This window comes from Microcaecilia unicolor, chromosome 11 (genome assembly GCF_901765095.1).
Source record: "Microcaecilia unicolor chromosome 11, aMicUni1.1, whole genome shotgun sequence".
NCBI classification, from domain to species: Eukaryota; Metazoa; Chordata; class Amphibia; order Gymnophiona; family Siphonopidae; genus Microcaecilia; species Microcaecilia unicolor.
The window spans coordinates 101,474,353-101,488,568 of NC_044041.1; the positions used below are offsets into that span (position 1 = coordinate 101,474,353).

General features: G+C 48.1%; 1 protein-coding gene across 1 annotated transcript in view; it reads left to right on the forward strand.

The window, feature by feature from the left end:
• Positions 1-14,216, forward strand: part of RFX2 (regulatory factor X2) — a 582,894-nt gene that overhangs the window by 336,336 nt on the left and 232,342 nt on the right. The window contains 1 exon segment of the mRNA XM_030218518.1: positions 13,894-14,012. Coding sequence (XP_030074378.1) covers positions 13,894-14,012 — 119 coding nt within the window.

The window sequence follows — 14,216 nt, forward strand, 5'->3', positions numbered from 1 at the left end:
TAACATAACATAGTAGATGATGGCAGAAAAAGACCTGCATGGTCCATCCAGTCTGCCCAACAAGATAAACTCATGTGTATACCTTACCTTGATTTGTACCTGCCTTTTTCAGGGCACAGACCGTACAAGTCTGCCCAGCAGTATTTCCCGCCTCCCAACCACCAGTCCTGCCTCCCATCACCGGCTCTGGCACAGACCGTATAAGTCTGCCCTCCTCTATCCTCGCCTCCCAACCACCAACCTCTCTTCCCCCACCTGCTCCGCCACCCAATTTTGGCTAAGCTTCTGAGGATCCATTCCTACTGCACATGATTCCTTTATGCATATCCCACGCATGTTTGAATTCCGTTACCGTTTTCATCTCCACCATCTCCCGCGGGAGGTCATTCCAAGCATCCACCACCCTCTCCGTGAAAAAATACTTCCTAACATCTTTTTTGAGTCTGCCCCCCTTCAATCTCATTTCATGTCCTCTAGTTCTACCGCCTTCCCATCTCCGGAAAAGATTTTTTTTTGTGGATTAATACCTTTCAAGTATTTGAACGTCTGTATCATACCCCTGTTCCTCCTTTCCTCCAGGGTATGCATGTTCAGGTCAGCAAGTCTTTGCTTATACGTCTTGGAACGCAAATCCCATACCATTCTCATAGCTTTTCTTTGCACCGCTTCCATTTTTTTAACATCCTTCGCAAGGTTCGGCCTCCAAAACTGAACACAATACTCCAGGTGGGGCCTCACCAATGACTTTACACGGGCAACAACACTTCCTGAGGCTATGCTGAACTGGAGCCAGTCAAAAGCCCGGCCCTTGCTTTTGCTGGGGAGCTGCAGTGGCCTTAGGCGCACACTGTTGACGAGAACGAGCATTCTGGGAGAAGCAGGAGTGTACCTACACCTAGCATAGGAATAGGGATCGCTCCCCTCCAAAAACCTCCTAGATAAGGAGCTAGTAGCAGAAGACGCCCGGCGGGAGAGAGAATCCATAGCATCATTGTGCTTCTTGAGCTGGTCTACTACTACTACTACTACTACTATTTAGCATTTCTATAGCGCTACAAGGCATACGCAGCGCTGCACAAACATAGAAGAAAGACAGTCCCTGCTCAAAGAGCTTACAATCTAATAGACAAAAAATAAATAAAGTAAGCAAATCAAATCAATTAATGTGAACGGGAAGGAAGAGAGGAGGGTAGGTGGAGGCGAGTGGTAACAAGTGGTTACGAGTCAAAAGCAATGTTAAAGAGGTGGGCTTTCAGTCTAGATTTAAAGGTGGCCAAGGATGGGGCAAGACGTAGGGGCTCAGGAAGTTTATTCCAGATGTAGGGTGCAGCGAGACAGAAGGCGTGAAGTCTGGAGTTGGCAGTAGTGGAGAAGGGAACAGATAAGAAGGATTTATCCATGGAGCGGAGTGCACGGGGAGGGGTGTAGGGAAGGACGAGTGTGGAGAGATACTGGGGAGCAGCAGAGTGAGTACATTTATAGTTTAGTAGAAGAAGTTTGAACAGGATGCGAAAACGGATAGGGAGCCAGTGAAGGGTCTTGAGGAGAGGGGTAGTATGAGTAAAGCGACCCTGGCGGAAGATGAGACGGGCAGCAGAGTTTTGAACCGACTGGAGAGGGGAGAGGTGACTAAGTGGGAGGCCAGCAAGAAGCAGATTGCAGTAGTCTAAACGAGAGGTGACAAGGGTGTGGATGAGGGTTTTGGTAGAATGCTCGGAAAGAAAGGGGCGGATTTTATGGATGTTGTAAAGAAAGAAACGACAGGTCTTGGCAATCTGCTGGATATGAGCAGAGAAGGAGAGAGAAGAGTCAAAGATGACCCCAAGGTTTCAAGCTGAGGAGACAGGGAGAATGAAAGAGCCATCAACAGAAATAAAAAAACAGGGGGAGCGGGGAGGTGGGTTTGGGGGGGAAAATGAGAAGCTCGGTTTTGGTCATATTTAATTTCAGTTGGCGTTGAGACATCCAGACAGCAGTGTCAGACAAGTACGCTGAAACTTTGGTTTGGATGCAAGGTGAGATATCAGGGGTAGAAAGGTAGATTTGGGAGTCATCAGCATAGAGATGGTAAGAAAAGCCATGGGATGAGATTAATGAACCAAGGGAAGAAGTGTAGATAGAAAAGAGGAGGGGACCAAGAAAAGAACCCTGAGGTACGCCGACAGGCAGAGGGATAGAAGTAGAAGAGGATCCACCAGAGTGAACACTAAAGGTGCGGAGGGAGAGGTAGGAAGAGAACCAGGAAAGGACAGAGCCCTGGAATCCAAGTGAGGACAGAGAGAAGTAGTCCAACACCGCCCCCACGGCCAGCAGGGCGAGGAGTATGTGAAAATAGATAACCGCCATGGCACAGGGCTGCGACTGAAGCAGAATCATCAGGGCAGAGCCAGGTTTCTGTTATGGCGAGCAGATGGAGGTGACGCGCGATAAAGAGGTCCTGGATATAGGCGAGTTTGTTACAGATAGAGCGGGCATTCCATAGGGCGCAAGAGAATGGCAGAGAAGAGGAGGGGAGTAGAGAAATAGAGATGAGGTTAGAGAGGTCGCGGTGAGATCTGTAGAGTTGGGATAATAGTTGGTGAGGGGGGCCAGGATTGGGATTGATGTCACCGGCTGAGAGTAAGAGAAGGAGTAAAAGAGAGCGGAGGAGAGTAGGAGAGGTGTGGCGTCAAAGGCGAGAGGTATTTAGGTGGAATGGGGAAGGCAAAATGGACGGAAGAAAGAGGCGGAGATTAAAAGCCAAGAGGGAGGAAGAGGGTAGGAGAGAAGGTGAGGTGATGAAGTCGATGGATGGGCAGTGAGTTCCTGTAGCGGAGAGAGGTAGGGGGTGAGGGAAAAGATTAGGAAGGGACAGGGCTAGGAAGAGAATGCGAATAGGGGGCCATAAATGACTGAGGTCAACCAGATCCTCTACTTTCTTACCAAAAAGGTTATCCCCCCAGCAAGGAACATCCGCCACCCGCTGCTGGACCGAATGATCCAGGTCAGAGACACGTAGCCATGAGAGTCTGCGCATCACTATACCTTGGGCAGCGATTATGGATAATACATCAAAAGTGTCGAACGTACCACTGGCCAGGAATTTTCGACACGCCTTCTGTTGTCTGACCACCTGGCGAAAAGGCTCGGCCTGCTCTGGAGGGAGTTTATCAACCAAGCTGGACAGTTGCCTCACCGAAGAGCTGGTAAGTCTGGATCTTGTGAGCAAGCATAGCAGCCTGATACGTCTTTCTCCCAAAAGAGTCCAAGGTTCTAGATTCTCAGCCTGGGAGCACCGAGGCATAGTCCCTAGTACTTTTGGCTCTTTTGAGAGCGGAGTCCACCACCATGGAATTGTGAGGTAGCAGAGATTTCATCAGTCCAGGCTCCCCATGGATCCTTTATTGGGATTCATTGGGGGGGGGGGGGGGGGGATCACGGCATTAGACAGAGGGAACGACCAGTTTTGCAAAAGGACTTCCTTCAGTACATTATTCAAAGGAGCCATTGCAGCCTCTCTAGGTGGAGAAGGATAATCCAGGACCTCGAGCATCTCAGCCCTGGACTCATCCTCAACCTCCATAGGGAAGGGAATAGCCGCAGCCATTTCCTGGACAAAGGAGGTAAAGGATAGACTCTCTGGTAGAGAGAGTCTCCATTCTGGTGGAGGGGAGGGTTCAGAGGAAATCCCATGGGACTCTTCAGAAGAAAAGTACCTGGGATCTTCCTCTTCCTCCTACGAACGCTCATCTTCAGTATCGGACAGGACATCCTTCAGAGCAGTCCGAAACTGAGCCTGCCTCGACACCAAGGAGCAACGTCCTTGATGCCGGTGCCGAGAAGTTGACTCCCGCCTGGACTGCGGTGAAGCTTCCTCCACTGAAGTCAAAGGGGAGTCGACCTGGATGTCAGCCGACACAGATGCAGGCGGCACCGACGTTGGGGACCTCACCACAGGCGAAGGTCCAGATGCCACTGCAGCAGACGGTACGGAAGGCGCAAGCAACCCCGACACCGAAGCAGACTGGTGCAGCAATCCTTCCAGAAGCTCTGGAAGCAGGGCCCTGATGCGCTCATCGAGAGCCACCATCAGACAAGGCTGCCGGGTCAGCAAAGGAGCCGGTGTCAGAATCTGTCGAGGCTCGGTAGCAGGTACCGGGCTGCCAGAAGGACCGACTCATCGGCACCTCTTTAATAGAGGGGGAGCGATCCCGGGTGCCAATTCCCTCGAAGCCCTGAGTGGAGCGCATAAAAAACTACTGCATCTCAACGCGGAGAAAAGAAAACTGAGGGAACGTGCTCACGCGACGGGCGGGAAATCAGTCTGCGTGCTGCACGCGCACCAGAAGACTCTGGCAAAACTTTTTTATATTTTGTTTGCAGAATGCCGTCTGATTCCTGGGCCGACACAGACGTCGACCCACATGTGAGAACAAGCAGCCTGCTTGTCCTTGGAGAAAGATCATTACACATTTCCTCTGGGGTCGATGCTGGACAGATTACTTGAGAAAATTGCTTCTCATCCCATATTGATCCAGGAGATCCTGGTTTGTGGACCTGGTGCAGCTCAAAATTGCTTCACCATTCAGACTTCACCAGAATGGGCTTTGAGTCAAGGACAGGGGTAATGGGCCATCTCAGTTTTGTCTTATGGTTTGTCTGTTGAAAGGTCGTGTCTGAGACAGGTTATTTGGAGGAGGTTATTTCTTCCTTACTCCAAGCCAGGAGACATTCCACCTCATGAGCTTGTTAGTTTGGCAAGCTTTTGAAGCTTGGAGTTCTGCCATAGGCTTACATCCTTTCCGGACTTCCATTTCTAATATATTAGACCTCTTTCAAGAAAGTCATAAAATGTAGCAGTGGGATCCTTGAAAGTGCAGGTTGCAACCCTGGCAGCCTTTCGAGGTCGAGTTGAGAGATCCTCTATTGCTTCCCATCCTGATGTAGTTGGTTCCGTGAAAGGGGTATTGAGGATTAGGCCTCCGTTGCATACCACTTTTTCTGGTTGGAATTTGAATTTTGTGCTTTTGTCCTTGGACGGGCCACCTTTCCAGCCTTTAAAGCTTGCCACTCTTAAGGATTTTACCTTAAAAATGGTGTTTCTCGTAGCCATTTTTTCAGTGTGCAGTGTTTGAATTGCAGACCTTTACTTGCAGAGATTCTTTTCTTTGATTTACAGAAGCTGAAGTTTATATTTGTATGATTCCTTCCTCCCTTCCTTCCCAGGGTAGTTTCTCCATTTCACATGAACCAGTTTATCTGTCTTCCTTCAGGAGGGAAGATTGTGGACCAGAATTTAAGACTGTGACTCTTGGATGTTTTATGGGTGCTTATGCGATATTTAGAAGTAATAAACAGAGATGGGACAAGTTTTTCTGTTTGCTGAAAGGAAGAAAGGTGGGGCAGCTTCAAAAGCTACTGTTGGCCACTGGATTAAAGATATTTCTTCCACTTATATTTTTGCAGGGAATTAACTTCTTCAAGGGCTATGGACCCACTCTACTAGAAGAATAGCTGCTTTTTGGACAGAATTGCATGCTGTATCTTCAGAAGATATTTGCAAAGCGGCAATGTGGTTGTGTCTGCACTTTTGCAAAGCATTACAGGATTGATGTTGCAGCTAAAGCTGAGTCATTCTTTGGAGCCAAAGTTGTGAATGCAGGGGGTTACTGGATCCCAATCATGATCAGTGCTACTTGCTGTAAGTTCTGGACAGGTTTGAGGATGATAAGGAAGGCGAAATTCAGGCTTGCTAAATTTCTTCCTTGAGTCCCACCAGATTCCCATCCAGTTGGATTCTGAGTACAAATAGTTTGCAGTTTCCAATGTTTCTTGCTGTTTCTGTTGTGGAAAAAATGGGATTGAAGTGTTATCTAATCAGAATTCACATTAGGTTCTAAGGAAAGAGGAGTAGTTTCATTCACTGGTCACACTGCATTATCAAATACTATGGAACTGTGACTGTAGGGTGGCCCTTATAGTGCAGGATTCACATTCGTATGTTCTCTGTCTCTATCTACGTGACAGTGGATTGGCTGGAGGACTCGAGGAAAGAAAATTAGCAGGTGAGACGTAATTTCTCCTTTAATCTACTCTAAATCAGTGGAAATTTGATATATTTACATAATATAAAAATATTATTTTAAAGAGTTAAAACTTATGTTTTCTGAGGACAAGCACAATAGGCATAATAACTTCAATTGGGTGACATCATCTGATAGAGCCCTGGCACAGATGCTGCCCAGTATTCAAAACTTCAATAAGTTTTTGGCAGCACCATCTGTGCATGTTCACGCACCTTCTCACCTGTTTCTGTGGTGCGGGACCAGGCAGTCATCTTTTTTTTTCCAAGGAGCGGAGGCCTTTTTTTTTTTTTTTTTTTTTTTTTTGCTGTCTCCACCCGCGTGCTTGCAGTTTCTTCTGGCAGCCTTCCCTGCCTTTTCTCAGTTTGCCCCTTTTTTGTAAGTTGGTACAGAACCTTCCTTCGTCCCTGTTAGTAAGTGGGGTATCGGGGGGGGGGGGGGGTAGGGGGGGACAGTGAGTGTGGTTTCCCTGGGTGCAGACAGTAAGGGGATGCACTGAACAGTTGTGTGGCTGTCAACTCTTCCAGGCCTCTGCCTCCTCTGCCATCAGCTTCCTGTTCTGGGGCAAGGGTCCAACAGAGCCGATAGCTGCGCAACTGCTCAGTGCACCCCTTTACTGCTTGGAAGGAGGGAAGCCGGGGAGTGCTCTGCCCGCTAGTGGCAACCAAGCTAGATAAACCACTGCTGTTAGTGTCTTAGTTTTTTCAACATTTTTAACTTTTATGGATTTTTCCACAGCTCATTTTGACCACTGAAGGCCTGCGCTCTTAGGTTGGGCATTTTCCTTCTTGTTTTCATCATTGAGCCATTTAATTTCACTGTAGCTATTTTTTATTCCTGCTTTGGCATTGGGCGTTGGTAATGCCTGTCAGGACCGAGCATCCTGGGATCCCACGTGGAGAGTACAGAAGGATCCAAGGATTTCAAGGTCGAGCAGAGGATAAGAAGCACTGAAGTTGGCCGTCCTCTAAGTTTAACTTCAATTTATTTGCTATGCTGCCTATACAAACAGATTAAGTGGTTTACATCTGAATATTCAATTTTAAGGGGTTGTGAATGAACTGAAAGTCACAACTATGACGCAAAGACAAGAACACCGAATGAACTTCCACAGTAGAAAAAAGGGTGCAGTGGAAAGAGTTACAATTGCAATAACTGGAGAAAAGGAGGGGAAAATAACAGAAGTGTCTCCCTTGGGGGGGGGGGGGGGGGGGGAGGTACAGGATCATTTCTCCAAAAAGTGCTGGTCTGGGGGATTATTATGGAAAGCAAGAGAAAAGTAATATGCTTTAAGGAGGGATTTAAATTTATTGAAGCATAGTACCAGGAGCTCCAAGGCCTTGGTGTTGCTGGTACCCAAGAAACATTGGCACCAAGAGGGCCACTCCTCATCCATGGATACAGCACCCAAACGATAGCCTCCCCTGAGCCAGGACCATGTCTTCAATTTGGCCTCAATACCTTCTCAGGCTGTCTCCATGCTGGCACCAGCCCAGCCTTCAGTGATGCCTTGCCTCAACAAGCGGTTCTGAGCCATTTTGTAGGAGGAGCTGGAGCAGGTCCTGGCTTGATGCATTGCCGAGACATCAAGGGTATCAGTGTCGACCTCAGTACCACTGCTGTCTATTCTGGAGGCCCACAGCCTGCCTTTTGGCCAAGCCTTGACACCAGTGCCCCGCTGGAAATTGGAGCAATTGCCGACCAAGGTGGTGTTTCTCCCAGCCCACAAGGGGAGGAAGCTTCTTTGGAGCCCAGGAGAAAAAAAATGTTCTTCAGCGCTCCTGCCCAGAGTCTAGATAGAAATCCAGTGGTCCAAGGCAGGTACAGATTTAGACTGCTTGAAAAACATACTTTACTGCGTCTGATTTAGACCACTCGTAGGAATTTGAGCTGGAGCCAGAAGACCTCTTGAAAGAGGGACTTGGTTGCCACCTCATAAAAGGAGAAAATCTTCCTCAGAAGAGCTCTCCTTTATCACCTTTTTATGGGAGATGGCTCAGTCTGTCCCATTGTAGGTAGAGGTTGAGGTTGAGCCCAGGGCCAAGATATTGGACATTCTAGACTATGACACCCCTCCCAAAAAGGCCATGACAGTGCCTGTGCATGGCTTCCTTCAATCTGTGCAAATTAAACTCCTTTCTCTGTGCAGCCTATTTACAAGACTGATTCTGTGTAGAGAGTCCAGAAGGCTCCTGGATTCAAGAAGCAGCAGCTTCATCTCCATTCCATGGGGTCAAATCTGCTATCAAAAGGGCCAAGAACTCCTAGTCTCAGGTCTCGGAACCTCCGTGGAGGGATGCTGAGACTCTGGAATTTTTTGGGAGGAAGGTTTACCAGAGTGCTTTGCTTATTTCCTGAATGCACTTATGAAACTAGTGCACAGTGTGGCAGAGTTTGCAGGCACTGAGTTTTACTGAGCAAGAGTGTGAAGAACACATGGCCAGGGTATTTATGATGGATGAGGGTCATGGGTTTGATAATACTACCTTTCTGTGGTACAGCCAAAGCGGTTTACATATTAAATGCAGGTATTTTCTCTGTCCCTAGTGGGATCACAATCTGTTTTTGTACCTGGGGCGATGGAGGGCCACTATCTACCCTTCTCCATTGAGAATACTGACCATTTAACCCCACTCTCTGTTTTCTATCTTTTAACCAGTTTTTAATTATTATTAGCATTTGTATAGCACTACCAGACGCATGCAGCGCTGAACACCTGATACAAAGACAGTCCCTGCTCAAAAGAGTTTACACAATTGGACACTACCTCCTATCCCATGATTCTCCAATTTCTTCTGGAGTGTTTTATGATGTACTTTGTCAAACGCCTTTTGAAAATCCAGATAAACAATATCAACTGGCTCGCCTTTATCTACATGTTTGTTCACCCCTTCAAAGAAATGTAATAGATTGGTGAGGCAAGATTTCCTTTCACTAAATCCATGTTGGCTTTGTCTCATTAATCCATGCTTTTGAATATGCTGTGGAATTTTGTTCTTTATAATAGTTTCTACTATGTTGCCCAGCACCAACGTCAGGCTCACCAGTCTGTAATTTCCCGATCCCCTCTGGAACCTTTTTAAAATATTGGCGTTACATGGGCTACCTTCCAATCTTCCAGTACCATGCTCGATTTAATGATAAATTACATATTACTAAAAATAGTTCCGCCAGTTCATTTTTCAATTCTGTCAATACTCTGGGATGAATACCATCTGGTCCACGAGATTTGCTTCTCTTCAGTTTGTCAAATTGCCCCATTGCATCCTCTAGATTTATTGAGATTTCATTCAGTTTCTCCGACTCAGTTTTGAATACCATTTCTGGCACCGGTATCTCTCCCAGATCGTCCTCGGTGAAGACCGAAGCAAAGAATTCATTTAATCTCTCCTCTATGGCTTTGTCTTCCCTGATTGCCCCTTTTACCTCTTGGTCATCTAGCAGTCCCAACCGATTCTTTTGCTGGACTCTTGCTTTTAATATACCTAAAAAACTTTTTTTTACTATGTGTTTTTGCTTCCAACGCAATCTTGTTTTTCAAAGTCCCTCTTTGCCTTTCTTATCAGCGCTTTAGCATTTGATTTGACATTCCTTAAGCTGTTCATTATTATTTTCAGTCAGTTCCTTCTTCCATTTTCTGAAGAATTTTCTTTTAGCTGTAATAGCTTCTTTCACCTCGCTTTTTAACCATGCTGGCTGTGGTTAGCATTGGACTCTCTAAAGGCTTTCAGAGATTAGCTGATGCACAAAATTAATCTCATTCAAATGAACAACCAGGTTGCACTGTACTATATCAGCAAGCAGGGAGAAACATGTTTGTACCTCCTGTGTCAGGAAGCAGATGGATTGAGATTGGACATCCAAACATGGCATGGTGCTCTGAGCCATTTACCTAGTGGGAAAGAACTGTCTGGCAGACAGATTGAGCAGAGTAATGCAACTGTATGAGTTACTTAATATGGGTGTAGAACGGAACATCTTCCTTGGTGGATCTCATTACCACTTATTTATTTATTTATGACATTTGTCCCATATTATCCCGAAGAAGCTCAGCTTCGGTGTGAGTTACATTTAAGAAACATCAAAAATATGATGCAGTCAGATAATTACATTATTTTAACAGATTACAAATAATTGTGTGTTTGTCATGAAGCTAGGCAAGAGTATTGGTTTTGTTGAAACATATGAGAGAGATGGCAACAAACATTTGAACAACAAACTCCCTCAGTAGTACTCCAGACTGGGATCATACAGCAGGCAAGCCTCAGCTGCCTTTCTTCTCCGTTGGGGAACAGGACTTCTGTATGTGTATCCTTCCATACCTCATAGGAAGATTTTTATCGAAGCTCAAACAGGACTTCAGGACCATAGGCCAATATGGTTCCCTCTATTTCTGGAGTCTTTTCTGACTTTCATCACTCCTGCATCCCACTCTCAAGTCCCTAGTCCTCATGGCTTGGATATAAGAGGTAGAAGTTGATTGTCTCCTTCTGCCTGCGGGTGTTTCCTGTGTCTCCCTTGCTTGGACCCGATATTCAGCTGGCAGTGGTCAGTACTTTTTGCTGTTCGCTGCCTGTGTTAGTCAGTGCTGGGTCATTTCCGGTAACCAGCATGAAATATCCGGGGGTGGGGGCTGTTAATTGGTTATGCCGATATTCAGCACTAATCGATTAACTTTTTAATGGTTAAAGATAGGACAGCTACTTATGCAGTCCTATTTGACCACTAAGCTTATACAGTTAGGCACTGAATATCGGCGCCTAACCAGATGTGTCACACACTATAGCTGGTTATCTGCTAGGCACTAACCAGCAATATTCAGTGGGAGGTAACCTGTTATCTCTCATTGAATATTAGCGGCTAGGCACCAATATGCTATTTAATTGGTCAGCGGCCATGTCTGACCAGTTAAATAGCTTTGATTTCAGGGGAATTGATTTTAAATTTTAGTACCCAGGCAAATACTGTTGAAAATTGTTCTTCCAGTGTTTACAGTCAATAGTGCTGACTGGTACGGCTATGAGGTTCTTGTAAATGATATATGAAACTAAGATTTCTCCGAGGACAAGCAGGCTGCTTGTTCTCACTGATGGGTGACGTCCACGGCAGCCCCTCCAATCGGAACACTTTCTAGCAAAGTCCTTTGCTAGTCCTCGCGCGCCGATGTGCACCGCGCATGCGCGGCCGTCTTCCCGCCCGAACCGGCTCGTGCCGGCCAGTCTTCTTTGTCCGCGCTCGGTACGGTCGTGTTTCGCCGTTCGCGCCCCAAAGTTGACCTCGCGCGTCGTTTATCGATTCGTTCTACAAAAAAAAAAAAGGTGTCGGAAGGAGACCTTTATGGTTTTCTCCCTTCCCGTACTTCCAGTCTTTGCCCCGGTAAGTTTTCTTTCGTCGTCGGGGTAGGCCCTATTTAGGCCTCGGTCGAAGTTTTTCTTCCCCCTATTTTTGCGGTGCCAATTTCGCCATTTCGAGTTTTGATCTCGCTGGCGCGATTTTTCTGCCCATGACATCGAAGTCTTCCAGCGGCTTCAAGAAGTGCACCCAGTGCGCCCGGGTAATCTCGCTCACTGACAGGCACGCGTCGTGTCTTCAGTGTCTGGGGGCTGGGCACCGCCCTCAGGCCTGTAGTCTGTGTTCCCTTTTGCAAAAGCGGACTCAGGTAGCGAGATTAGCCCAGTGGAACGTTTTGTTCTCGGGCTCTTCGTCGGCATCGGCACCGGGAGTATCGACTGCTTCGACGTCGTCGGCGCCTGGACCTTCATCTTTGTCCCCGATTGCATCGAGTGCATCGAGGCATCGGCCCTCTGCATCGGGGCGACATCGGAAGGCTGCGTCGGCGTCGGTGGTATCGAGACCTCCTCGTCTGCTGATGTCGCCGGACGGTGGTGCTTCGTCTGGAGTGCAGGTGAGGGCTGTCCATTCCCCTGCTGGTGGCGGTGAGCCTTCGGGTGGGTCTCCCCCTACCCTGAGGGCTCCTGCGGTACAGCCCCCCTGAGACCGACCTCCTTCGGCCTCGGCCCCGAGGAAGAGACGGCTGGATTCTACGTCCTCCTCGTCGGTGCCGGGAAGCTCCGGTGATATGCTTCGTCCCAAGAAGTCGAAGAAGCATCGTCACCGGTCCCCTTCCCGTGTCGGCACCGAGAGCTCTGGGTCGCCGAGGGAGTCGGCACCCAGTAGGCATCGGCACCGAGAGGACCGCTCGCCCTCTGTTCAAGAGGTGTCGATGCGCTCCCCTTTGGACAGCCCGGAACAGCCTCCACGCCCGGAACAGACTCTGACATCGACGCCTGTATCGACTTCCATGCCTTTTTCCACAGCCGCTCTGAACGAGAGTCTCCGGGCTGCTCTCCCAGAGATCCTGGGAGAGCTGTTGCGCCCTACCCCTCCGGTACCGGGGGTGCTTGCGCCACCGGTGCCGTCGAGTGAGGCGCCGGCTGGCCCATTGCCCGGGGTGAGGTCTCCGGCATCGGTACCGACTGCGGTAGCCTCTCAGGAAGGCTCCCCGACTACGTCGGCGGAGGGAGCTTCGCCGGTGCGGACGAGGGAGTCGTCTACCTCTCGATGCTCCCACCGTGGCCGTGGTTCCACCCTAAGTTCTTGCCAAAGGTTGTGTCGGAGTTCCATCTGAACCAGTCAATTGTCTTGCCAACATTCTTTCCCCATCCTCATTCCTGCCCTGCTGAACGTCAGCTGCACACATTGGACTGCAAGAGAGCATTGGCCTTCTATCTGGAGCGGACGCAGCCCAACAGACAGTCCGCCCAATTGTTTGTTTCTTTTGATCCCAACAGGAGGGGAGTGGCTGTGGGAAAACGCACCATATCCAATTGGCTAGCAGATTGCATTTCCTTCACTTACGCCCAGGCTGGGCTGGCTCTTGAGGGTCATGTCACGGCTCATAATGTTAGAGCCATGGCAGCGTCGGTAGCCCACTTGAAGTCAGCCACTATTGAAGAGATTTGCAAAGCTGCGACGTGGTCATCTGTCCGCACATTCACATCTCATTACTGCCTGCAGCAGGATACCCGACGCGACAGTCGGTTCGGGCAGTCAGTGCTTCAGAATCTGTTCGGGGTTTAGAATCCAACTCCACCCCCCTAGGCCCATGTTTGTTCTGTTCCAGGCTGCACTCTCAGTTGGTAAATTTTTTAGGTCAATCTCAGTTATGTCCTCGCCGTTGCGCGGCCCAATTGACCATGGTTGTTGTTTTGAGTGAGCCTGGGGGCTAGGGATACCCCATCTGTGAGAACAAGCAGCCTGCTTGTCCTCGGAGAAAGCGAATGCTACATACCTGTAGAAGGTATTCTCCGAGGACAGCAGGCTGATTGTTCTCACAAACCCGCCCGCCTCCCCTTTGGAGTTGTGTCTTCCCTTCTCTTTGTCTTGCTACATATGAGACTGGCCGGCACGAGCCGGTTCGGGCGGGAAGACGGCCGCGCATGCGCGGTGCGCATCGGCGCGCGAGGACTAGCAAAGGACTTTGCTAGAAAGTGTTCCGATTGGAGGGGCTGCCGTGGACGTCACCCATCAGTGAGAACAATCAGCCTGCTGTCCTCGGAGAATACCTTCTACAGGTATGTAGCATTCGCTTTATAAGCTGTGTAAGATGGACGTTGCTATTTGATGCATGGGCAGGGTGTGCTTCATTTTTCTTTGAAAGCCTATGAAACAGATTAGGCTCTTAGGGAATCACTATATGGGGAGGGATGTTAAAGATTTTTCAGTTTTGTCTTTCACAGTTTGTGAAATTGTAGAAAGAACAGTGCAGAGATTTTAGAAAACTCATTTCTAACCCTAACTATAATTTCTCACATGATTTTTTTTTTTATAGATGTGTCCCATGTCTTTCCGGAGTTTCCAGCTCCTGACCTGGGAAATATTCTGTTACCAGAGCAGATCACTATGAACGATATCAAAACACTGCAGCTTCTCTACAGGCGACATTGTGAGGTAAATAAAGGTAGTATTGGATTGTTTGACTGTAACTAGCTGTCCATGCTAGAACCTTAGAAATTGGTATGCCTGTAAATTTGAGTGCTCATGATCAATTGAAAGTTCATATGACATCAAAAAATAATGCCCTGTATGCACCAAACTGCTTTAGTTTTTAATTTTATAATGGAGCACCTAGGTAGGCAAGACACATAAGTTCAT